This window comes from Aythya marila (genome assembly GCF_965140915.1).
Source record: "Aythya marila genome assembly, chromosome: 24".
Classification (NCBI taxonomy): Eukaryota; Metazoa; Chordata; class Aves; order Anseriformes; family Anatidae; genus Aythya; species Aythya marila.
The window spans coordinates 2,026,763-2,049,089 of NC_139065.1; the positions used below are offsets into that span (position 1 = coordinate 2,026,763).

The 22,327-nt window shown below is 62.6% G+C and overlaps 2 protein-coding genes across 2 annotated transcripts; both read right to left on the reverse strand.

Annotated features, from left to right (window-relative positions):
* Nucleotides 1–74: 74 nt before the first annotated feature.
* On the reverse strand, nt 75–7,781 carry RHOC (ras homolog family member C). The gene is made up of 5 exons (XM_082778570.1): nt 7,627–7,781; nt 1,791–1,948; nt 1,398–1,518; nt 991–1,121; nt 75–768 (listed from the first exon to the last, which is right to left on the reverse strand). The coding sequence occupies exons 2-5, from the start codon at nt 1,944–1,946 to the stop codon at nt 595–597; spliced, it is 582 nt and encodes a 193-aa protein (XP_082634696.1). The 5' UTR covers nt 1,947–1,948; nt 7,627–7,781; the 3' UTR covers nt 75–594.
* Nucleotides 7,782–8,695: 914 nt separating this feature from the next.
* PPM1J (protein phosphatase, Mg2+/Mn2+ dependent 1J) lies at nt 8,696–16,759 on the reverse strand. Its single transcript, XM_082778668.1, has 10 exons — nt 16,454–16,759; nt 15,019–15,145; nt 14,464–14,787; nt 13,921–14,033; nt 12,750–12,834; nt 11,315–11,433; nt 11,070–11,133; nt 10,837–10,944; nt 10,535–10,686; nt 8,696–10,265 (listed from the first exon to the last, which is right to left on the reverse strand). The coding sequence occupies exons 1-10, from the start codon at nt 16,747–16,749 to the stop codon at nt 10,118–10,120; spliced, it is 1,536 nt and encodes a 511-aa protein (XP_082634794.1). The 5' UTR covers nt 16,750–16,759; the 3' UTR covers nt 8,696–10,117.
* Between the last annotated feature and the right edge of the window lie 5,568 nt (nt 16,760–22,327).

Here is a 22,327-nt window from a genome sequence, read left to right on the forward strand (position 1 = left end):
CTGAGAGCGTTGGTGTCAGTCCTGGGGGGCACGAGGGGCACGGACCAAGCCCAGCAAGGACGGCCCGCAGGAGGCCACGGAAGCAGCGCTGCCATTACTGAAATACCACTTTGCATTTATTCTCCCAATTACACAGTTCAATTTACTGGTGCTAAGTCCGTAGCGATTCAGCCTCGGAGGCGGCTGGACAAGGCCCTGCCCCAGCACTGGGCCCAGGGGGGGCACTTCTGGCAGCAACTGGGCCTGGCTCCGGCTCCTCGTGGCATGGCTCTGCCCGGACAGGGCTGAAGTCCCTATAAAACCCCGGTGGGACCGTCCCAGGCAGGGGCAGAGGGCCCGAGCAGGCCGTGGCCACAAGCCATGGGGGGGTGGCCAGCAGCCCCCGGGCCATGAGCCCTGCCCAGTGCAGGGCACAGGCGAAGCCGGGGGGATGGCTGTACAACGGGGTGCCACGGAGCTGCCGAGCTGAAGGCATTGCCCCCCCGGCAGGGCACGGGGCTGCCCGCCTACCTGGGGCAGCTCTCAGGCGGGATGAGCTCTGGCTGCGGTGTCCGGACGCTGCTCGGGGCTGTGCCCGCCTCGCCGGCCGGCCGCTCACAGCAGCGGGCAGCCCCTGCGCTTCTTGTTCTTCCTGACCTGCAGCCCCGCGCGGGTGGCCATCTCGAAGACTTCCCGCACGCCCTCCTTCGTCTTGGCCGAGCACTCGAGGTAGCCGAAGGCGTTGATGCGGTTGGCCATGTCTCTTCCCTCCTCTGGCTTCACAGGCTCCTGCACGACATCGGAAAGGAGGTTTGGGAACATCGCCCGACGACAGCAGCGAGAAGAACGGCGATGGCCGGCGGGGCATCCCCCAGCGCCTGGACTGGGCGCTGCAGGAGGGAACCCCGGGGAGGTGGCACAGGGAGAGGGGCCCCCATACCCCGGCCCCTTGCACACCCCAAAGCCAGGACCCCCCGACGGCCACGCGCCCGGCCGCAGCGCGTTCCCCACCTGCTTCATCTTCGCCAGCTCCCGCCGCGTGTGCTCATCGTTCCTCAGGTCCTTCTTGTTCCCCACCAGGATGATGGGCACGTTGGGGCAGAAGTGCTTCACCTCCGGGGTCCACTTCTCCGGGATGTTCTCTGCGGGAGGCAGCACACACCCCCTGAGCCAAGGGGCGTTGGGGTGCGCAGCAGCACAGTCCCAGCCCAAGCTGTGCCCTCCCCATGCTCCTCAACCCCGTGCGTTCCCAGCATCTTCTCAGAGCATACATAAAGCCAGGGGGGCAGTGGGGAGACCTGACACCCCTAAACACAATGGCACAGGGTCTTCCCAGAGCTCAGGGTGGCAGCAGGAGCTCAGCCAGCAGCACCCAGCTCTGCAGGACCCCACGTTCCCCCCCTTTCCCTGGGCCCTACCGAGGCTATCGGGGCTGTCGATAGAAAAGCACATGAGAATCACGTCCGTGTCTGGGTACGAGAGGGGCCGCAGTCTGTCGTAGTCCTCCTGTCCGGCCGTGTCCCACAGCGCCAGCTCCACCTGCGGGGCAGAGGGATGTGGCTCAGCAGCTCGCAGACCCTGCAGGCAGGCTGTGGGGCCCGGAGCAGCACTTTTATCTCCCTCAGCTGTAACCAGGGTCCTCCTCAAACTGGGGCAGGTTCGGGGTGACCCAGAAACCCAGGAGCCGCAGGGCTCCCTCCCAAGCACTGCTGGTGCAGGGAGCATCGGAGCCACCCGAACCTCGCTCCTTCACCACCCACCCCACAGAACCACGGGAAAAGGGGGACGGGGCCAGCTCCGGTGCCCCTCACCTGCTTCCCGTCGACCTCGATGTCAGCGATGTAGTTCTCGAACACCGTCGGCACATAGACCTCGGGGAACTGGTCCTTGCTGAACACGATCAGCAGGCACGTCTTCCCGCAGGCACCGTCTCCCACGATCACCAGCTTCTTCCTGATGGCTGCCATCGCTGCAGGACCAGGAGGGGACGGGTGAGCAGGGCCACGGCCACAGGCAGCCCGTGCACCCGCTGCCTCCTGGCCCCAACACCCCGGGGTCTCTCGTGCAGCTGCCCCAGGGAGCACAGGACCAGGCACGATGGCACACCTTGGTGTGAGCAGCTTCCAGGGCAGCAGGAGAGCAGCCCGCAGGCACTGCAGGGAGCAGTGCAGCTGGAAGCAGCCCCACATTTACACCCAGCACTGCGTGCAGTGGCCCAGCCTCCGTGAGCAGTGCAGAGGCTGCATTTGGGGACCCCCTGCAAAAACACCGTACCGGGATGAGCCCCTTTCACCCCGTAGCGCTGCAGAGGGTGGCTGCCTGGCCCCGGCCACCAGCTCTCCCAGCTGAGTTTTCTCGCTATGCCCCCAGCCCGGGCACAGGGGCTGTGTGCTGACCTCAGTCGCACACACCCTCTGGCTTTATTTTCAGATTAGAAATTCTTCAGGGTGTCACCCGGGCATGCTCACTGGCTCCGAAATAATCAGCTCAGTGGCAGGAGCGCGCCAAACTGAGCTTTTGGGGCCCTGAGTGAGCCCAACCTGCGCCTGGCACCGGGCGCTGGGCTGGCCCCTTCCCAGCCCTGTCACAAAGGAGCCTTTGCCACCCGGCCAGGAGCTGGCACCGGGGCAGGGGACGCTGCCAGCCACAGCTCAGTGAGCGGAGCCGAGCCCCCCAGCCAAGCCGGCTGCCCTCTGCCCCCAGCGAAACGGCTGCTCCCCCGTAACAGCATGCCTTGCATCCCTGAGTTAGGGACTGCGACTACAGCTGAAGCTGGGAACGGCCCAGCAGGATGCCAGGAAACGCCTGCCCTGAAGCCTGATGGAGCAGCAGGGCTGGGATCGCAGCCCTCTGACACCTCCAGGCCCCAGAAACCTCGGTCTGGAGCCCGACCTATTTCTTAGGCCCCCTTGTGACACCATTACTCCTCCATCCCCGCAGAAATCCAGGGCAAGGCGCACGATGACAGCTCACAGTTTAATCCCTGGGAGGGCACGCACTGCTCTGAGGGCCGGGGAGGCTGCAGCTCACCAGAAAGGTGGCAGCCCTGGAAAGGAGGTGTTTGCTGGAGGTGCTGGGGGGATTCAGCAGCCGTGACCCCGCAGCACCCACAGCTCGGAGCTGCCACCACTCCCCCAGAGCCTGCTCGGGATCCTGGCAATGCCCAGCGCTGCGCTCAGCCGGAGCCCAGCACACAAACGGCTCCTGTGAGAGAAGCTGGCGACTCCCAGGGCGATTACACACACACCCTGCCCCGGCATAAAGGAAGGAAAAGAGAAAAACACGAGCGAGGCTGCATTGTAATTAGCTGCAAGCGAGGGATTAAGAAATTAGACACTGCGGCTGACTTGCATTTCAAAGCAGGCTGAGGAGAGCTCCTCTTATCTGCACGCTTAGCAGGTCACCGCCAAGTTGCCTCTGCCCCACGGAAACCTCCCAGGGCTGTGCCCCACTCCGCAGCCTCCCACAAATCCCCCCAGGGCTCAGCACCACCGCAGCTCCCGCAGACCGAGCAGGAGGCAAAGGTCTCATCCAGATACGGGCTCTGGCTCCCCAGCTGGGCCAGGGTCCCCCCTGTCCCCCTGCATGGGCAAACAGCCAGGGAGGGCACCATGAGGAGGCACCACGTCTGAGTATGGAGCCAGGGCTGGAGCAGTCTCCTGCCCTCAGGGAGGGGGGCTTGTGTCCCTTGGGATATGAGAAATGCGTCACCCCTGTTGCAAACCATCCTTCTCGTCTGGGCAAAGGCCCATCCGCTCCCCTGCCACCATCTCCGCAGCACAGGAAAAGGAAAGCTCGTGGGCAAAAAGATCCCCCAGGAAATGCCCTTGCCCACGGCAAAATGGGATTTGGTGCTTTGCGATTCCGCACCTCAGAGGGATGGAGGAGGAAAGGTGCTGTGGGAAGCACTGGTATCTACTCAGCACAAGGCCAGGGAACAGAGAACAGCACAGGGAACAAAGAACAGCAGCGGAGGCAGGCAGCCCGCGTCCAGACAGGGAGACGAGGTCTGCCCGTGCCGAGCCTGCAGGATATTGGACCTGAGATCTGATCTGTGCACAGCCACGCAGCGTGCTGGGGGCTGCTGGCTCAGCCCAGCCCATTCCCACAGCCCCCAGCAGGAGCTGATGGGGACAGGGCTGGGGCCGGGGCCGGCACCCACCCTGAGCAGGGGGGGCCCCAGCAGCGCCTCGAGCCCTGCCCGCGGGTGACTCACGGGGCAGAGGCCCCGACCCGCCCAAAATCTCCGCACAACTCATTCCATTACTCAGCCGAGCGGCCCAGAAATAGCCCATTGCTAATGCGAGGCCGGCCTCCAAAGGGAGGGCGGGAGGAGGCTGGGAAGATTTTGAACTCTTCTACCAGTAACACCCGGGGTCCCTGCGAGGGCTGCTGCCTGCGCACAGCCGCAGCGAGCCTGGCACACGCAGCACCCAAGGGTGCAGCAGGAGCAGCGCTGCAGGTGCCTCAATGCAGACACCTCGTGCTCCTCCACGGGGTGCATGAAACGCAGCAGCACCTTCCTGCCTGCACCCGGTGCTGAGCAGCACCGACCCAGCTTCTGCAGGGTGCCAGGGCTGCAGCTGACTGCCGGGGGTCACCCAGCCCGGCCCCGAACGGGCAGCACCTCCGGCAAGCCAAGAAATTGCAAAACGAAACAAAATTGCTCGGCTCCATCTTCCAAGCAGCTATTCTAAAGTCATCGTCACAAAAACAGCGAGGGCTCGGGCACAGCTGTTACGTGATCAGCCTCCCCCAGCCTCATGCCTCAAAAAAGCAAAGTTCCTGCTGAGCAGGAAACGGGGAATTCCTCTGCAGCAGGATGCATCTTTCATCTAGTTTCTGTTATGGGATCTCAGGAAATGGCAGAGGGAGGCATTAAGGCTTTGAAGAAGGCACCAGACCTTCACAGGGACACCCGGCACTCCCCACGGCAGGGTCGGCCCCGCTCTGCAGCCCCCCTCACCTGGGGGGGGGGGCTCAGCAGTCCTGCAGCCTCTAGGACCAGGGGCTCACAAAATGCTCAGCACCATCATTTGGACCCCGCCACTTCAGGCACCGAGTCCACTACGTCCCCAAAACCGCAGAGCTCGCAGCCAGAGGGGGAAGCCAAGGGCCCGGCTCCTGTGGCCCCGGGCAGGGCTGCGGCCCCGGGGCCCCCCCAGCATTACGGGAGGAAACGGAGCCTTTGAAGGGCCCGAGATAGGTTTCCGTCCACTCGGCCTTGCTGTGTCTTCAGCTCCTGCTGAACTGGCGGCGGTTTAACAAACAACAGTGCCCTGGGTACTCAGGCATCCTGGGTACTCAGACTGTTTTGATTTAATTTCTGCTTGGGAAGGAGCCGAGCTAATTGCAACACAAACCAGGTTCAAGGCTAAAATATTCACGAGGAATTCAGCTGGGTTTCAAATCCCCCAAAGCACAGGCCCTCGGCCCAGGCGGCGCAACCCGTAACGCAGCCGAGATCCAAGGGAGCTCGCGGCACCCAGAGAGCACGAAACACCAGCAGGGAACACAAACAAGGTTTTCTACCCAGAGCAGCCGAGGACAGTCTGTCTCCACTTCTAAACATGGCTTTGTGTGTGCAAAGGGCTGCTGCCACAGCCCCAAACGCGCCAGGCGAGGGCACATCAGGACAGGCCCCCAGGAGGGAGGCAAACAGGAGCCGCTTTCGGGCAGGCACGGGGCGGTGCTGGTGCTGCCGGAGCCCAACGGGGCCAGGGCTGGTGGCAGCAACCCCAAAAACCCCACTGGGGGGAGGTTCCCACCCCACCAAGCTGCTGTGTGCAGCTCTGCGACAGCAAAGCGGGGAGCCTCACAAGAGTGTTTCACAGCTCCTGTGAGCCCCGAAGCTAAAATCATTCCAAGGGGACTGAAGGAGTTTGGGGACAACAGCAGGGGGACGTAGCTGGTGCCTGAATCACCCGCAGCGAGTCCCACAGCGCCGGACAAATTCCTGGCTCGGGTATCCGGGGGATTCTTAAACAGCAGCAGAAAAACAATCCACCAGCTGGAAGGGAAGCTGGAAGGCAGTGCCAAAGTGAAACACCATGGCAGTGAGGCCCCGCTCTGAGCTCCTGGGCGTATCTCAGTCCCGAAACCCCGAGTGCTTGTGTTTGTGGGAAGCCTTGTGCCTGCTGCTCGCTGCTGCCAGGAGAAACGCCGCGGAGCACACGGCTCCCCCCTCAGCCCCCTCCAGCCCTTAGAGCAGCAGAGCCCCTCCGGTGCCAGCTGGGACCCCCTGGGCTTACTGCCCAGCAAATCCCACACGGCTTCTTTTGCAGGGCTGGCAGCTTGTGTGCGGATACCCAGAAATCAACACATCCTACAAGCACTAACAGGAGCAAGGAGTCTTACTGTAATTAACTTAAACGCCTTCTGTCTCACGATGGCACCCAGGGAAGCGAGAGCAGGATGACCACTCCTGGAGCAGTGAATACACCACACGTGCACAGAAGCTCTGAGACGAAGCTCACAGTTCTGCCTTCAGGACAACAGCCACGGACTTTGGACTTTTTTGCATCATTGGGCTAAAGAAGGCGAGCTAACTTTTTACGTGTTGCTGCTGAACTACTAAAGTTACCGATTGTATTTTATTTTAGTCGGACACAGTGAAAGCAATACGAGCACAATACGTGGCACAGTGGGAGCAGGCAGCAAGGAACACCCCCCGGTGAGCCGAGGTGGCAGCGAGCCCTCCTCCTTCCCACCTTGGGCTCTGTCTGGTGTCTGTCTGCCTCCCACCCTCACCTCCTTCCCCACAGCACATCCTACTGCAGCCATCCCGCATCCCCCACCGAGGGCCAGCCTTCCCCAGCGCACAGCAGCACCAGGACCCCGCTGAAAGCTTTGGTGCCCCATCCCGAGCAGATGCCCGGAGTGGCGCAGTGCCTCACAGCCACTGCCCCGGGGCCAGCCAACGTTTGCTAACACCTTCCTAACCCTCCGTGTCCGTGGGCCTCTCCAGTGCAAACTGCAGGCAGCCAGGCAAGGCGGGTTACACGCCCCGGGTAGGCTGTTGGCAGAGAGCAACTTGGCTCCTTCTCCACTCGGAAGAGCGTTTCCTTGCAGACTCCGAGGCTGGCAGCAGCAGCTGAAGGCGTGCAGTCAGCCCAGTGCCCGCAGCTAGCAGGGGAGAGCCCAAGGTGCGCTGAAACAGCCGGGACCCCCCGACGGCGCCTGGAAGCAGGGGCAGGGGGCGCAGAGCCGCCCAGGGCCGGCCAAGGCTCGGGGGGCTCCGGGGAGGCTCCGGGGGCCGCCGTGCGCTGGGGCAGCGGCGCGCTCATGCTTTAGGAATGCGCCCCTGCTCCTAAGACATAACCCAGCTGCCTGCAACCCCACCCCCGGATAAATGTTTAACACCGAGCTGCGCGGCGAGCGGAGCCAACTTCTTCCCTTCTTCTGGAGGGGCCGGGGCCGTGCGCCCCCTCGGGCCGCGCCGCTACCCAGGGCAGCTCCCGGGGACCCCCCCGAGCTGGGAACCCCCCCGAGCCCGGCTCCTCCCTGCGCCCAGGACCCCCACCCCAGCGCTGCCCCCCTCCCGTGCCGGTGAGCCCCGACCCCCGCCAAGCCCCCCGGCCCGGCTCTGTCCCCCCCCCGCTCCCCGCGGGGCTCCCCCGGTCCCCGCGCCCCGAGCGCTGCGCGCACCTCGCTCCGCCGCCGCTCCCGGTCCCGGCTCCGGCCCCGGCTCCGCAGCGAGGCTCGGGCGGGGCCGCCCCGGTCTGGGGCCGCCCGCGGGGGGCGGAGCGCACGGGGCCGAACCGAGCCGGGCCGGGCCGGGCCGGGCTGGGCTGAACCGGGCCGGGCTGAGCCGAGCCGGGCCCCAGCCCCGCGCTGCCCCCGTCCCCGACGGGCTGAGCCCGGCTCCCCTCGAGCTGCCCCCAGCCCAGCCCCGTGCGCCCCCTCCGAGGTACCCCCGGGTGTCGTTACCGACGGGAGCAGAGGGGCAGCCCCGGTACCGGCCCCCAGCCCCCGTCCTCCCTTCCCGGACCCCCCCGGACCCTCCCCAGATCCCCCCGATCCCCGAGGCGCGGGCAGGGAGCGGCAGCCCCGGTCCTGGCCCGGGTCCCGGCTCCCGCTCGGTTTCTATTTTGGGCTCTCGGGGACGACTCCTCCGTAACTTGTCGAGCCCCAGGCCAGGAGCTGGCGCCAAAGGAAATGTTTTCGGAGGGAGAAAGGGAACCGCAGGGGCAGCGCTCAATGCAGCCCGTGCCCGCCTCGCCCAGCAGCTGCGGGAGGCTCCCCGCCAGCGGCAGCCGAGAGCAACTGGGGGAACTGGGCTGCACCAACTGGGAGAACTGGGCTGTGCGGGTGAGCATCGACCCAGGAGCACCAGGACGGCAGGGGTGTGAGCACAAGGGTGCTTCCAGCAAGCAGCCCACCCAGGATGTCCCAGCTCCACAGCCACAGGAGGGGTCCCGTGGGCAGGGAGACCACCGGGGTGCTCACCAGCCAGGGCCCCTTGGGTCACCGACCCCTCTGTCCCCATGTGTGAGGGTCTCAGGGGGCTCGGGCCGGTGCAAGGGCAGAGGGACGGCAGCTCGCATGATTACCAAGCCTGCCTACACAAATTAATCAGTGCTAATTGGCTTTTAGGTAAGGCTTCTTTGCAGGAGTTCTGCAAGCGAGTCTTTGCGGTGGGATTGCGAGTGGCACCTTTATTTAAACAGCGCTAGGCCAGGGCAGCTGCTCCAGTCCCAGCATCTCCCCCTGCTCCCTTCAGCACATAAACATCAACAGGTTAAAATCTCACTGGATGGCTTTCAGTGCCACTGAGTGCACCCAGTTTATTTACATCTTGCTGATTACAAGGGACAAACACTCACCGGAGGTGACACCTGACGAGAGCTGGCTGCACCCAGTGCCAGCAGCACACCAACTGCTGGGGCCACGGCGCCTTCCAAAGCGGGGACCAGGACCCCGCTGGTCCCCCTCACCCCATGCCAGCAGCCCTGGCGTTGTGCTGGGATGTGACACTCCGCGGAGGTGCAGGTCAGAGGTGTGCAGGGTGCAAAACAAAATACCACGGAGAGAAAACTGCTGCTGCAGCTCTGCTCAGCACCGGTCTGAGACGAAGGAAAAGGACCGAGCTGCCTTTTTTTTTTTTTTTTCCCCAGTGACAACCAAGCTGCTTTGATTGTGGGTTCCCAGCCCTCAGCTAAGCAGATCCATGCAGCGTGTTTAAGCTGTTAAGCTTGGCTGAACGGGGCTGCTCTGCAACTGCTGCTCAGCAGTGGCCAAATTAGAACCGCTCAGGAACACAGACCTACATTCCTACCAACCACCACCCCGTACCGGGAAATAACTCAGACGCTTCCCAGCTCAGCTCTACGGTTAGCAATAAATAATTGGCTCTAGAAACACAGCAGTGATCCAAGGCATGAAGAGATGTGGTGGGCAGAGCCCGTGGCACAGCCAGGGGCTGGCAGACACGTGCAAGTGCAACAGCTCCCGTCCTGCCAGGTGCTCGCCATGCGCCGCAGGGACCGAGCGCTGCCACGTCCTCCGAGACCGAGTGCCCAGAGGAGCCCAAGGGGGCAAGCACAAGGCTGGGGCATCAATCATGGGGCTCACCCCTTACCCCAGCACCCCCAGGTGGGCTGCTCGGGGCTGGGTATGGTTCCAGCTGCCAGCAGGGTCCCTCTCCAGGCCACAGCCATCCGGACGCAGCACCCAGCCCAGCGGCAGCAGCTTCAGTGTCCGTGGTGCAGACTTCACAGGGCAGGGGGCAGGAGGTGACTGCAGCAGCAGGCACAGGGCTCACCAGGCAGGAGTGCTCGGCCTCCCAGCCCCACAGCTGTAACCAGCACCTCTGGGCCAGGGCGAGGCACCAAGCACGTGCTGAGAAGCCGGGGAGCATTTGGGCTCTTCACAGCAATCAAGAAAGTGGCAGCACGAAAAACATTCCCCAAGCCCCATCCCCGCTCTGTCCACGGCCCTTCCATCTCTGCAGGGTGCTGGGATGCAGCAGGTGAGGGGGGCTCTGGGCAGGGGCTGGGGGGTGGCTGCAGGCTTCAGGTTTCTCCTTGTGGGCAGCTCAGGAAACAAGCGCTGAAGGGAGAGGTGCCCCGAGGCAGCGCCGGGTCCTGCTCGCGTCCGTGCAGGCAGCGTAAGCCCCTGTGCCCCGGGTCATGGGGCATCACGTGTAGTTCCCCGGGCCCCCCAGGGGGATCACGAAGACAGAGATGTCATCGCCGGAGCCCAGCCTGTCGTTGGGCAGCCGCCAGCCCCGCTCCTTCAGGACCCCCCTGGAGCGCACCACCAGCTCCTGCGCCACCATCGTGTACCTGGGCGGGCAGAGCACGGCGCGGGTCAGCAGCACCCAGACCCACGGCCAGCAGGGTCCGAGGCACCACGCTGCCAGCCCCAGCAGTGAGAAGCTGGAGGAGCCAGAGGTGCAGGAAAAGCTCCCTCAGAGCCACCCAGACGTGTTGTGTCCTGTGGAGCAACAGCCCCAAGGCCAGTGGGTTCGTGGCCACGACGCCGCTCCAGGGAGCAAGACCAAGGGGGATGTCACCTGCAGGCCACGCTCGTCCCCTCCCCACTCGCAGCTCACCTGCACGGGTCATTGGGCTCGTAGCTCGTCAGCACCTCCATCACCACGCTGGCCACCTCCTCGTCGTTGGTGACATCCCAGAGCCCGTCGGTGCCCAAGACCAGGACGTCGTCAGGGCAGTGCTCGTACTGCGTGAGGTCGTAAACCCTCACCTGGGAACCAGCGGGGCAGGACACAAGGGTGAGGGCAGAAAAGGCTCACAGACAGCCCCCAGCACCACCACATGCTCCAGTCTGGGCACCCCGACCAGCTCCAGCCCTCACAGGAGCCCTCGGGCGAGGAGCAGCCAGAGCCAGGCTCACCTCTGGGAAGCAGGACAGGAAGGGCTTGATGTGGATGTTGGAGCTGAACACCTTCAGGTCGTGGTCTCCCAGGCCGCGCGTGACCCCGATTGTGGCCATCACCCGAGCCTGGAGGAAGGCGAAACCAAAAGAAAGCTTGAAGCTTTTCTTTTTTCTTTGGAGGGAGGCCACCAAACCGCCCCCCCTCCGGGCAGGGGGACCCCACCCCGCACAGCTCATGCCCCGCACTCCACCTTTTTGCCTTCCCCATAGATAAGTGGAAACTTCAGGTCGTCCTCCTCGATCTTTTTGTAAGCCCTGGTTAAAGCAAGCCAGAGGCAGCGTGTCAGCAGGCGGGCAAGAGCTTCCAGCACCTCCCCTGCGCGCTCGGGATGTGGCCAGGCGTCCCTGGACAGGACACCGGGTGCCTGGCACACCCCAGGGCCCGCACGAGGAAGGGGGCTGGAGCTGGCAGCCTCCCGGGGGGCAGCAGGGTTACCAGCCGTTCATGTTTTGGTCTCTGTACAGCATCTTCTTCCCCAGCTCCTTGGGCTGGATCCTGCGGGGGAACTCGAGGTGCGTGAACTCCTTCCCCAGCAGCTCGGGCCTCAGGAACGCCTGCGGGACGAAGCAGGGGGCTCAGCCGTGGTGCCAGGAGCGGGGTCCTGCCAGCATCGCCCACCCCCTGGGCTGCCATCGCCCACCAGGCACCCCAAACCACACGGGGCAGCCGGCACGGCAGCCTGCCGGGAAATGGGGTGGGTACCACAGCCTCCGAGCCACCCTCCTGAGCTACACCCAAGGAGAGGAGCAGCTCGAGGTGGCCACGCCAACGCTGAGCAAGGACACCTCTTCCCCGAGAACACGTCCTGGCTGTGGAGAACACGTCCAGAGCTGTCACCGTGCTGCTCCCCCCCAGGGACCCAGCCCTGGGGCCACCTCCCCAGCACCCTGCAGGTGTCGGCCTCAGCTGCATCCCACAGAGCCCCCATCCCATGGACCCCAGCACGCCCTGAGCCAGGCAGCCCTGGAGCTTCCCCGAGCACAGCCTGCAGGCACCAGGGATCAGGATGATGCTGGAAAATGCAGGTGGAGGAAGAGAGGAGCTGAAAGGAAGGGGAAGAGGCCTCGGGGAGAAGGGCGGTGTTGGTGCAGAGGCACGGAGAGCCCCTCCATGGCCTGGCCACCGCGCGGCCCCGCGCATCGCCGCCGGCCGGAGAGGATCCTGCTCACAGCAATTTCTTCCCCGTGGTCATTCAAAAATAGATTTGAGAAAAAAACGCCTTAGTGTTTTTCCAAATACGCTGCAAGCCAGGAAATCCCATCCAGCAAGACCTCCTCCAGCAGAAACGCCTCCTCCTCCCCCGTGCTGCCGTCAGAGAGGTCTTTATAACCTTAAAAAGTCTCATTGTGCGGCACGGGAAGGTTTGTCCAGGACGAGCAGGAGAGGGAGCTTTCAGGAAGAAAGCTAGAAATCCGCCGGCACACTTCAGCTGCCCCCCAGGGGACATCCAGGCACGAAAGTAGGGCTGAGCACAACACTGCGGGCCCCCGAACGCACGAGGGGACACCACGGGTGCAGGACACGGAGCCGTGATCCCCTGCAAAGCAGCCTGGTGGGCACACAGGACGTGGTGCCACCACGGGGAGGGGACACCGTGTGGTCCTGGGGCAGGAGCTGGACACGATGGGCTGAACCAGCTCCAGGCACTCCTACCAACACGGTGCCGGTGCCGTGCCAAGAGCCCATTATTCCCAGTCCCACGGCAGCCATGGCACAGCGAGCAGGGGCAGCTCCCAAGCAGCACCCCCCGGCCAGGATGGATGGGTGCCCACAGCCCCCCAGGAACAGCCCCAGCAGGGAGCACGGGGGGCTGCAGAGGGGCCAGGAGGTGGCTCGGCAGGAACGAGACGAGAAGAAAGGTCTTTCTTACTAAAAACTGCAGCCTCTGCCTCTCTGTCTCTGGAGTAAACTCCCTGGACATTGGAATGATTTCCCCGTTACGGATGATAATGGCCCTGCAATGAGACATGGAAGGATGAGATTAGAGAGGAGGAGAGGGGACGGGGCGGGCTGGCTGGGTGCCCCAGGGGCACAGCGTCCTCCCCCCGCTGCGGGCCCTCTGCCCAGCCCCAGCTGCAGGGACAGCGGCTCCTGGCTGGCACAGCCGGAGGGAGGACAGGAAAATGGAAAGGAAGCAGGGGGCAGAGGGGATGGAGAGCAAACCAGAGGAAGGGGTATGGTTAGAGAGGGAGCAGCACGAGGGTTACAGAGCCTCTGTTAGCGGGGAGCTGCACACAGGAGAGGCAGAAGCCACCAGCGGCAGGACGGGGGTGCAAGCGCCCAGCCCGCACCCACTCCAGTGCTGCAGGTTAACAAAGTGTTTGATGGGTTACACAATGGCTGCTTATGAGATGTTTCTGGGGGTCTGGGGGCACCGAGGATCTGATACCCGTGACCCATCTGCCCCACTCGCTGTCCTGTCAAGGGCTGCAAATTCTCTTCGGGGACACAGAGCCCGGGTGAGCCTGGCTCTGGAGGGGTTTGGTGCCCGAGGAGGGAGCGCAGACCCTCACCCAGCTGCACAGCCCCACGGCCGACTGGCAGAGGCCGAGCACAATCCCTGCTCATCGCCTCCAGCCTTTGCTCGCAGCCCCTGCCCACGCCACTCTGCACACCCCCAGCAGCAAGGCACCGACATCTCCTCCGCCATCCCAGGGCAAGAAGCGTTCAAACCAGCTTCGCCCTCCGTGTCAGACGGCATTGCCTTCCTGCTGATTCTTCTGGGGTATGAACGCACCCAGGAGCGACTACAGGAATTCACCCAAGGAAATGCATTTGTCAGGCAAAATCCTGGGCCTCCAAGCTCCCTTGGGCCTTGTCTGCACATAGATTTGCCCGTCCTGCTGGACGTCCTGCAGCCCCTCAGCACACCAGGCAAACGTGGAGAGCACGGCACGGCACGGCACGGCACGGCACGGCACGGCACGCTGTCCTCAGGGCTCATGATCAGGCTGCTCCTGCCCTCCCCCAGACAGCCCCAGCTCCTCACCGCCCTGAAACTGGGGCAAGCCCCGGTACGGGGGGAAGGCCGGGGGCTGTACCTGCTGTCACCAGCGTTGGCCACGTAGAACTTGCCCATGAGGTAGACGGCGGCCAGGGCACAGCAGCCCCCGGAGATGCTCTGGGACGCCCGCTCCTGCTCGATCTGGTCGTCCTGGGGAGACAGAGAGCGGGTCTGAGCAGCACAAGCAGCAGCCCCTGCCAGCAAGCAGAGGTCCAGGCAACCCAAAATAGCATCCTGCTGCTCCGTCAGGCTGTGGCCGGGCACCTCGCCCCACGCAGCCTGGGGTCCTGTGGGCAGCAGGGGCACGGCTTCCCCGGGGCTGTGGAGAGGGCAGGAGAGAACAAGATGGGAGGGGACTGCTGGAATGAAGTGCGACCAAATCCTGCACCCACACAGGCCCCGAGCCCAAAGCCTCTGTGCTCTGAACCCCTAAAACAGGGGACAGCAGCACACCAGGGCAGGAGCCGCCCTGCTGGGAGCCCTCTCTGCAGACCTGCCTCCTGCTGGAGGGGACAGAAAGCAAAGCAAACGCCCCCAGCCAGCACCCAACGGGCGTCCCCGCAGGCTGGGGATCACTCACCATGTGCTTGAAGGCGTTCTCGATGGCACCGATCACCAGGCTCTCATGAGACACCGCTTTCTCCAGGTGAAAGCGTGGCAGGGCATCGCTGGGGACCTCTCCGTTGTCCTCTGTGAGGGGTGCCCGGCTCAGCTCAGCTGCGCCAGCCCTGGTGTCGTGCTGGAGGCAGATGGGAGGTGGGGAGGGGTCCTGCAGGATGTCCACCAGGTCCCGGAGCTGCTCGCAGATGTGCAGGTGGAGCCTTTTGGATGCCATGACGGCAGCGCCGCTGCCCGCGTGGCCATCAAACAAAGCCCAGTAGTGGAAATAAAATCCCTTCCTGCCCTGCGGGGAGAGAGAGGAAGGGTCAGCGAGTGCTGTGAGGAAGCAGACGATGGGGAGCGGGGAGTGGGGGCTCTGCCTTGCGTGTCCCAGCCCTGCACTGACACCCAGCACCATCTGCGGTAGCTGGCTCCTCAGGGACAGCCCCCAGGGGCACGTTGGCCAGTGCCTCCCAGTGCCAACCAGCCCCAGGGCACAGCAGCTGCTGTGGCTCTCACCCCATGCGGCTCTCACCCCATCCAGCTCCCCGCTGCCATCCCCGGAGGGCTGGCGGCCCCTGGGGCTCGGCCTCCTCTCCACAAACACCACCTCGCAGCACGCCTGGTCCTCGTTGTGCTGGCTCTTCCCCGCATTTATCACCCTGCAAGGAGGGAAGGAGGTGTTAAGGCTCGCTCTTTCGCACCCAAAATATCAGGTTTTGCCCACGGGTACTCCAGAAAACCCGACCCTAATTCACTGGCTGAGAACAGGGGTGAGCCAGGCCATGGCAGAGGCTCCCCCAGCAGCACCTCACCCCCTTGTCCCCATTCCTGTCCCCTTCCCTGCTCCTCACAGGGGCTCCCATCCCATCCCACACAGCAGCAGCGAGGTGAGCAGAGGTCCCAGGCTGGCCACGGGGGCTGACCTGGAGCAGTGGCAGCGCTCGGTCCCCGCGCAGCGCTGGAGCCAGGGACAGCGGCTGGCCAGGCACCCGCAGAGGGAGGTGGCCAAAAAAAGGTGGCCTTGCCGCAGGTCCCCACCGCTGCCCCAAGCAGAGAAAATGCCTGAAACCCTGCAGCAGCCTCAGCACATGCACAGCCAGCCTGGGCTCAGACATTGCGAGGGGATTTTGGCCTCACTGCCAGAGCAGCACCGCTCAGAGGGCGCAGGTGGCTCAGAGGGGAGGAGATGAAAATGAAACCGGCAGAACTTTTGCAGAACGACTCGCATCGACTTCTTGCAGCTTCTGCTGGCAAAGCAGATTTCAGCTCCAGATTGCCAAACCTGCTCACGGGGCGGGGGGGGAGGAGGCAGTAAATGTGCGCAAGAGCTATTTGGGCACGGACTTTTCAAGCGGTTTGCAGAAAGAAGTCTCGGGACACAAAGAGAAGTCCTGCTGCTGAGCAGAGGGCGGGTTGCCTTCGTTCCCCCCAGAGCCTGCAAGGTTCCTGCTCTGCACAGATCGAGCACGGGGCACTCCTCCCCCAGCAGCTGGCACCTCGGGGGGGTCCCAAGGCCCCGGGTGGACCCGGCTGCGTGCAGGATGCGGGAGCAGAGCGGTGTCACCGAGCAGTACCGGCGGCTTTGCCACCTGCCTTCAGCTCGGGGGCGAAACTCCCCCTCCAGTAAAAGGAGAAGAGAAGCGGGCCCTCGGAGGGGAAGTGGGAGTCAGGTCCTGCTCCCAAACCAGCTTCAATTCCCTCCTCCCCCCTCCCGGGACCTGCTCGAGCAGTTCCTTCCCCCCCGGTGTCGGTTCCCGGTCCGTGACAGCGGCACCGGGCACATCGGTGCCAAAAACAGCGGAGCTGGGAACGCGACGAGCAGCCCCCCCCCGGCTTCCCCTTACCCATCCCATCCCTCCCCCGGCCCCGACCCATCCCTAACACCCCCAGGGGCATCCCGCACAGCCGGTAACGGGCGATGGGGTCCAGCCCCGCGCCCCCCCCCCCCAACCTCCAGCCCCTCTCACTCGGCGTAGCCCGTGCTCCAGGGCAGGCGGCGGCGGCCGTCGCGGGGGCTCTGCACGGCCCTGCCCGTGTGGTCGTCGGCCCGGCGCAGCTCCTCGGGCGTCAGCTGCAGGAAGGCCGGCCGGCAAAACAACGCCGCTGCCCCCCCGCTGCCACCACCACCGCCACCACCGCCGCCGGTCCCCGCTCCGCCGCCGCCGCCGCCGCCGCGCCGGGGCTCGGCCGGGGGCTGCGCGCCCGCCCCGGGGCCCAACCCGGCCACCAGGTGCCCCACCGCCGAGCGCACCCGCAGCAGCATGCCGGGCCGAGCCGTGCCGAGCCGAGCCGAGCCCGGCCCCGCCGCCCCGCCCCGAGTCCCGCCCCGGTACCGGGGCCGCCGCCACCGCCACCGCCCTCCCCCGGCGGGAGCCGCGCTCCGGGAGATGCTGCAGCGCCCCCCGGGGTGCCCGCAGGCTGGGTTAGCTCCGGGTTAGCCCCGCTGCCGGCCCCCTGGCTCCTGCCCAACGCGGAGTCGGGACCGGGGGGAGGCGAGGTCAGTGCCGCAGCCCCCCCGGGGCGCAGCTGGGGACCCCCGGCGGGCAGCTCGCCGCTCCTCCCGGTGCTCCTCCCGGTGCTCCTCCCGCTGCCAGCCCCGCAGCAGCCTGCACGGTGCGGGGCAGCGGCCGGCAGCGCTTGGAGAGGCCGCGGGAGGCGCAGGAGCAGCAGGGAGAGGGACACGCGTGTGCTGCCCTCCGGCTCCCCCTGCCCACGCGTGCCCGCTGCCCTCCCCGCGCTGTGCCGGTGAGCGGAGGGGCGTCCAGCCTGGCGCTCCCCGGGCTGCAGCAAAGCCACCTACTCCTCCGCCACGGCATCTGCTTCCCGTGGCAGGTGCTTTGTCACTCTCCCTGCGCTCCCCGGTGAAACCCAACCCACTCGCAATCGCGCCAGGCTATTAATAACGAGCCAGCCTGCAGAGGAGCTGCCGTGACTCAGGGCTGGGAGCAGAACCTCTTCCTTCCACTCAGGCTGCAAGAGGCCGGCCCCGGCTGGGATGCAGCTCTGACTGACCCGGGGTAACGCGCTGCTGGAGGAGCTGGCAGTTCTGGCGGTGTCTCTTGCACAGCCTGACCTCAGCACCTGCCTGCCTCTGGGTTCCTATGACAACAACAAAAAACCCGCTGAAAAAAAAAAACACCACCATGTTTCCCTGCTGTAAAGCAAAATTGAGTTTGTTTGCTAGGACCTGCGTGCTCCAGTGCCCTCAGTTCTCCAAGGGAACTGCTTTCTTCTTTTCTGTACAGGTCTTCCGTGCTGCAAGGTCTGAGCAGAAGCACCTCACTGCTAGCTCCATAAAGCTCTGAGTGCTTTAGCCTGCACTCTTGGCTAGACCTTGCTTAATTATAGCAGACTGTTAAGGTCAACCTATGGATGCTATTCGGTACTCCCTGTATTCCTTTTATCCCTAGCTTCAAGTTACTCAGCAGTCTGTCACATTAAGGTCCCCGCACGCCCAGACTCGTACCCCCCTTCCCAGTCTGCTTTCTGATGTCTACTCTCAACGCCCCTGTTTGAAGCTCTGGCTTCATTTCTTGCGTTCTTTTGCACCACCTGGGTGTCCCCGCTGTTGTTTGCCTCCAATTCAATTATTATCCCCTGCTCTTTCTCCCACCCTTTAATAAGGGTGCCACAGGAACGAGGGAGCCCCGGGGGAACTGCTGCTCTGCAGCTCCCTGAGCCGCAACACGGCTAAGGTCAGGCTCCTCGCTGCATTTCGCCAGGGGTTCAAATTTCACCGTGCCTTTTTATCTGACCGTAGGGACCTCTGAACCTCTGCTGCCGGCCGGGAGCTGGGCGAGCACCTCTCCTTGCTCAGCTCTTCCTCCACCTCCCGACTGCGCCCCCCGGCAGGATTCGCGTGCGCCCCTTCCCCTGCGCCCCCCCTCCAATGCCTGCCCCTTCCTTTGTGGCTCCGCCGGGGGGGCGCGGAGCTGCGGGGGGGGGGCGCGGGGCTGCAGGGCGGGCGGTGGGCGCTGGGGGGCGGCACAGGCTGCGCCACGGCCCGGGAGCGCTCCCGGCCCCCCCCCCGGCCCTCCCCTCGCGTCCCTTCTGGCCGTGCCCGGGCCCCGGGAGCATCCCCTGTGCCGCCGAGGTCGCGAAGCAGAGACCCGGCAGGGCTGTTCCAGGATGCTTTCCTTGGAAAGAAGGAAATGGAAGCGTCCAAAACGCCTTCTGCGCCAGGCGGATCTTGTTCTGTAGGCTTGCTTTTTCCCGTTACGCTGAGCACTACGCAGAAGGAATGGTCTGACATCAAAGCACGCTGCAGGATTGTGCCCTGAAAACAATGCGGTGCTAAGAGCTGTTTTCCAAGAAAGGGAGCTACGTTTCCTCCCATTCATCGTGCCCGCAAGCTCTCGGCGAGGTTTCCTCCTTGTCTGCCGTCCTGGCGAGCCCTTTCCCGGTGCCGCCTGTGTGCCGGGGTTCGCAGGGGGTCACAGGCTGAGTCAGGCTGCAAATGCCGGGGAACAGCTCCAGGAAAATCCCCCGTGGCTAACTGGGACGTCATCTGCTCTGCCTTTGCATTTCCCACTCCGGGATTCCCTCCTGGGGTGCCCTCTGCCCCCTGCTCCCCGGCTCAGCCAAGCCGCCCGCCCCGCCTGCACCAGGGGCTCACCCTGCTGGAGACGGCTCCGGGTGCCCCCTTGCTTGGCAGAGCTGCTGTCCTGGAGAAGCCCACCAAAAGCCATCGGCTTTCTGCTTCCAAACTCGGTCCTGGAGGCATCTCCACCCCCAGGCTGTAGCGAGCTCCTTCCAGCACAACAGAACTGCCGCAGCTCCCCTCGAGTGGGCGATTGCTTGCGTTGATCTAAACCCAGGGGCTCTGTGTGCTGCTCTGCATCATCTGAGGATCTCTGCTCATGCTAAACACTGACTAAAAACTAGTAGCAAGGGAATTGGGCTTAAAGTTTGCCACTTTGCTTCATTTCTCGTGCAACTGCTCATCATTAAAAAAGCCTTTCTAATGTTCATCATTCCTATGCATTGCTGGGCCCCAGAGGAGATGGGATGAAGCCAGGGATATCTGAGCTGTAATGCACTTTCTGGTAAGAAAATGTGAAAGAATGACATGTTGGTGGCATTTAAGCCAGTATGGAAGTAAATTAAACATCTTGATCATAAAAGTACCAGAGGATGTTTTAAAATAAGCTCTTTGCAGCAGTGCATTAGTCGACTGCACAGCTTTACTGTGTAATGAGCAATATATTAATTTATAATTAGTGTAATACAGTGAAGCTCAGCAAATAGCTCTGCACTCTGGATAATTCATCAACAGAAGAAGCAGCTCTTAATGGTTTCCAAGGTTTGCCTGTCCCCTGTAATTGGGAAGTTCAGAATTTATTGTTATTTCTTTTAAGGGATAATGTGAATGCAACCACACATCTTTATTCCATGTCTGTTCCTGCTCAAGTGCAGAGAAGCCCTGGGAGCACTGCAGCTCGGGGCTCGTCTGCGACCCCTTTGCAGCTCGTGGCAGACCGAAGGACCCCGTTCAGGTGCATATTTCCTGCAGGCTTTTACCACCTCCCTCTGCTGCAGAGGGGGAGGTCAGCAGGTGAATCTCCTCGAGTCACTTGGCTTTTGCCCCTTCCCTGATGCTACCAGGACTGACCTACCCCTTCCACACCGCCCGAGGGATCTTTGCGCTAAAATCTGCTCTCAAAGGCTTCAGGGGAATGCACAGCCCCCGCCCCCTCCCTTCCTCTTCGGTAAAATAATGGACTCCTTGAAGAGTCATAGCCAGGAACGAGAACAATGTTGAAGACTGCTGCTGGGAAGTCTAACAAGAAGTCAGAGGGGAAGAGAAATTACCCTGTTCTCTTCCACCGGAATTTAAATGAAATCTGTTTTACTGAAGTCTTAATTCTTCCCCTGCGTTGAAATGCTGTGATCTGGAAAGCAGCAAGTTTGTACTTCTATACTATTACATCAATAAAGAGCTTGATTTTGTATGCTTCCTTATTGAATAATCTGCCCTAATTTAATTGGAATTTGGCTGATGTGAAAGGTGGTTTTGATTGCATTTGCTCTTGATCGTTCCCATTAAAACTTTGTGATCTGGAAAGTAATATGTTTGTATTTACTTATCACAGCAATAGACTTGAATTTGTGGACTCTCTGTCAAGTTACCTGATGAATATAAACAGCAGATTTAATTTTGTTTCATATCGATTTTTGCCATTATTATTAAAACTCTCTGATCTGAAGAGTAAGATGCTTGCATTTCCTTAATATCTTCTAACTGGAGTTTGGATTAATCTCGCAGAGCTTTTCCCCTTTCTTTTGAGCAGCCAAGTCTAATCAACTGGAACCTAACCCGATAAGGCAATTTTCCCCCTTAAAAAGGGGGGAAAGAAGCTCAGTTCCATTTAGTGACATAGCAGATGAAGTGTGCTCTTATCGAGGGCTTCTTAATACCAGGAGTACTTTTGCCTGGCTTCCTGCATGCACTTAGGGTGCCTCTGCCCAGGGAGGAGGCCAAGGAGGCAGCTGCATCGGGGCTGCCTGGGGCCAGGCAGTGCCTCCGTGCTCAGCTTCCTCCAGCACTAATTGTTTTCACTGATCTGGACCGGAGACGCTATAAATCAAACCAAGATTAGAAAGGGATGAGGCTGGGCTTCTGCTGCGGATACGTGGAGGGGAGAGAAACCTTCCCAGTGGGGAATACTGTCTGTCCTGCATCCTTTCCTAGGAAAAAAAAAAAAAAAAAAAAAAAGAAAAAAAAAAGCTGGAGACATTGGATGGAAGGGCTGTGGAGACAGAGGTTGTGGTTTCCTCTAAGTGGCTGCAGAAACTGCCTGGATCAGAGAAAGAAAACCAGGTCAGACGATGAGGCTTGCCAGATGCACGGAGCATGAGAGGAGCTGGAGCCACAGCCCAGGGGAGCAGGATGGAGCCAGGCCGGGTCCGGTGTGCACCAAAGCCACAGGAGAGGGTGCTGGGTGGTAGCAGGGAGCCCTGCTGTGGGGCAGCCTGGGCTTGTACAATCCCAGGCACTGCGAGCTCCTGGCAAGGGTGGCCTGAACGTGGCACTTCACTGGAGGGCTCAGGAGAGCCCTGTCCAAAGCTGGTGCCCTGGCTGGGGAAAGGGGATGTGGAAAGGTTTTGGTGATCTCACGGAAAGAAAACAGCCATGAGATCTGCAAGCTGCCCACGTGTGGGTTGTCTGAACAGCTGCCCTTGGTCTGTGGCTCTTTGCTGAGACCTCCCTCCTCCGGGTTACCCCATCCAGTGCTCCCAGCTGGCTGGGGGCATGAGAGGTCTGGGAGTAACCTGTGAGCTGTCCTCAAAACACCAAGACTCAAACTGTTTGGGCTAAAGCAAAGAAAATAACTTACACCTAGTTCCAACCTGTCTCCCCAGCTGACCTGCAGCTGTGAGACCAACTCCTGCCCCTTCAGTGCCACACGCCAATGGCAGCAATCGCTGCGAAAATCTGACCTGGCTTTGCTTGTCTGCTGGTGTTTTACAGCCTGCTGCTGTCCCTGGTCAGAGCTCTGTCCTGGGGGGACCCTCAGGGTTTTTTGGGTCCAGTCTGAGAGCTGCTGTGGGGCCACATCCATCCCCGGCCCGTTTCTCGGTCCCTCGTGCCAGGCGTGAGAGCGTCCTGCGGGGCTGGGCGCGGATCGGTGCCGGTTTTGGAGCTGTCGGCTCTGAGAAAGCCACGGCTTTGCTGGGATCACCGGGAAGCCGGGGTCCTGCTGTTCGTGGGGGCTGCTGCGGGAGGGGGCCCCGCTGTCTGTCCGTCTGTCCGGTGCCGTGTTTCGGAGGGATGGACGGCTCCGGGCTCAGGATGCTCTCCGCTCTCTGACTGATAGCACCGACCGACCGGGGCTAACGGG

Bases quoted from the DNA above. Each gene is read 5' to 3' on its own strand.
- RHOC (XM_082778570.1), bottom strand. From the start codon at position 1,946: ATGGCAGCCATCAGGAAGAAGCTGGTGATCGTGGGAGACGGTGCCTGC. The intron at 1,122-1,397 runs GTAGGGCCCAGG...TGCCTCCCGCAG, and splicing joins CGACAGCCCCGATAGCCTCG to AGAACATCCCGGAGAAGTGG. The intron at 769-990 runs GTGGGGAACGCG...GATGTCGTGCAG, and splicing joins AGCTGGCGAAGATGAAGCAG to GAGCCTGTGAAGCCAGAGGA.
- PPM1J (XM_082778668.1), bottom strand. From the start codon at position 16,749: ATGCTGCTGCGGGTGCGCTCGGCGGTGGGGCACCTGGTGGCCGGGTTG. The intron at 12,835-13,920 runs GTACAGCCCCCG...GTCTCATTGCAG, and splicing joins GCCAACGCTGGTGACAGCAG to GGCCATTATCATCCGTAACG. The intron at 10,687-10,836 runs GTGAGCCTGGCT...GCTGGTTCCCAG, and splicing joins TCCTGTCCTGCTTCCCAGAG to GTGAGGGTTTACGACCTCAC.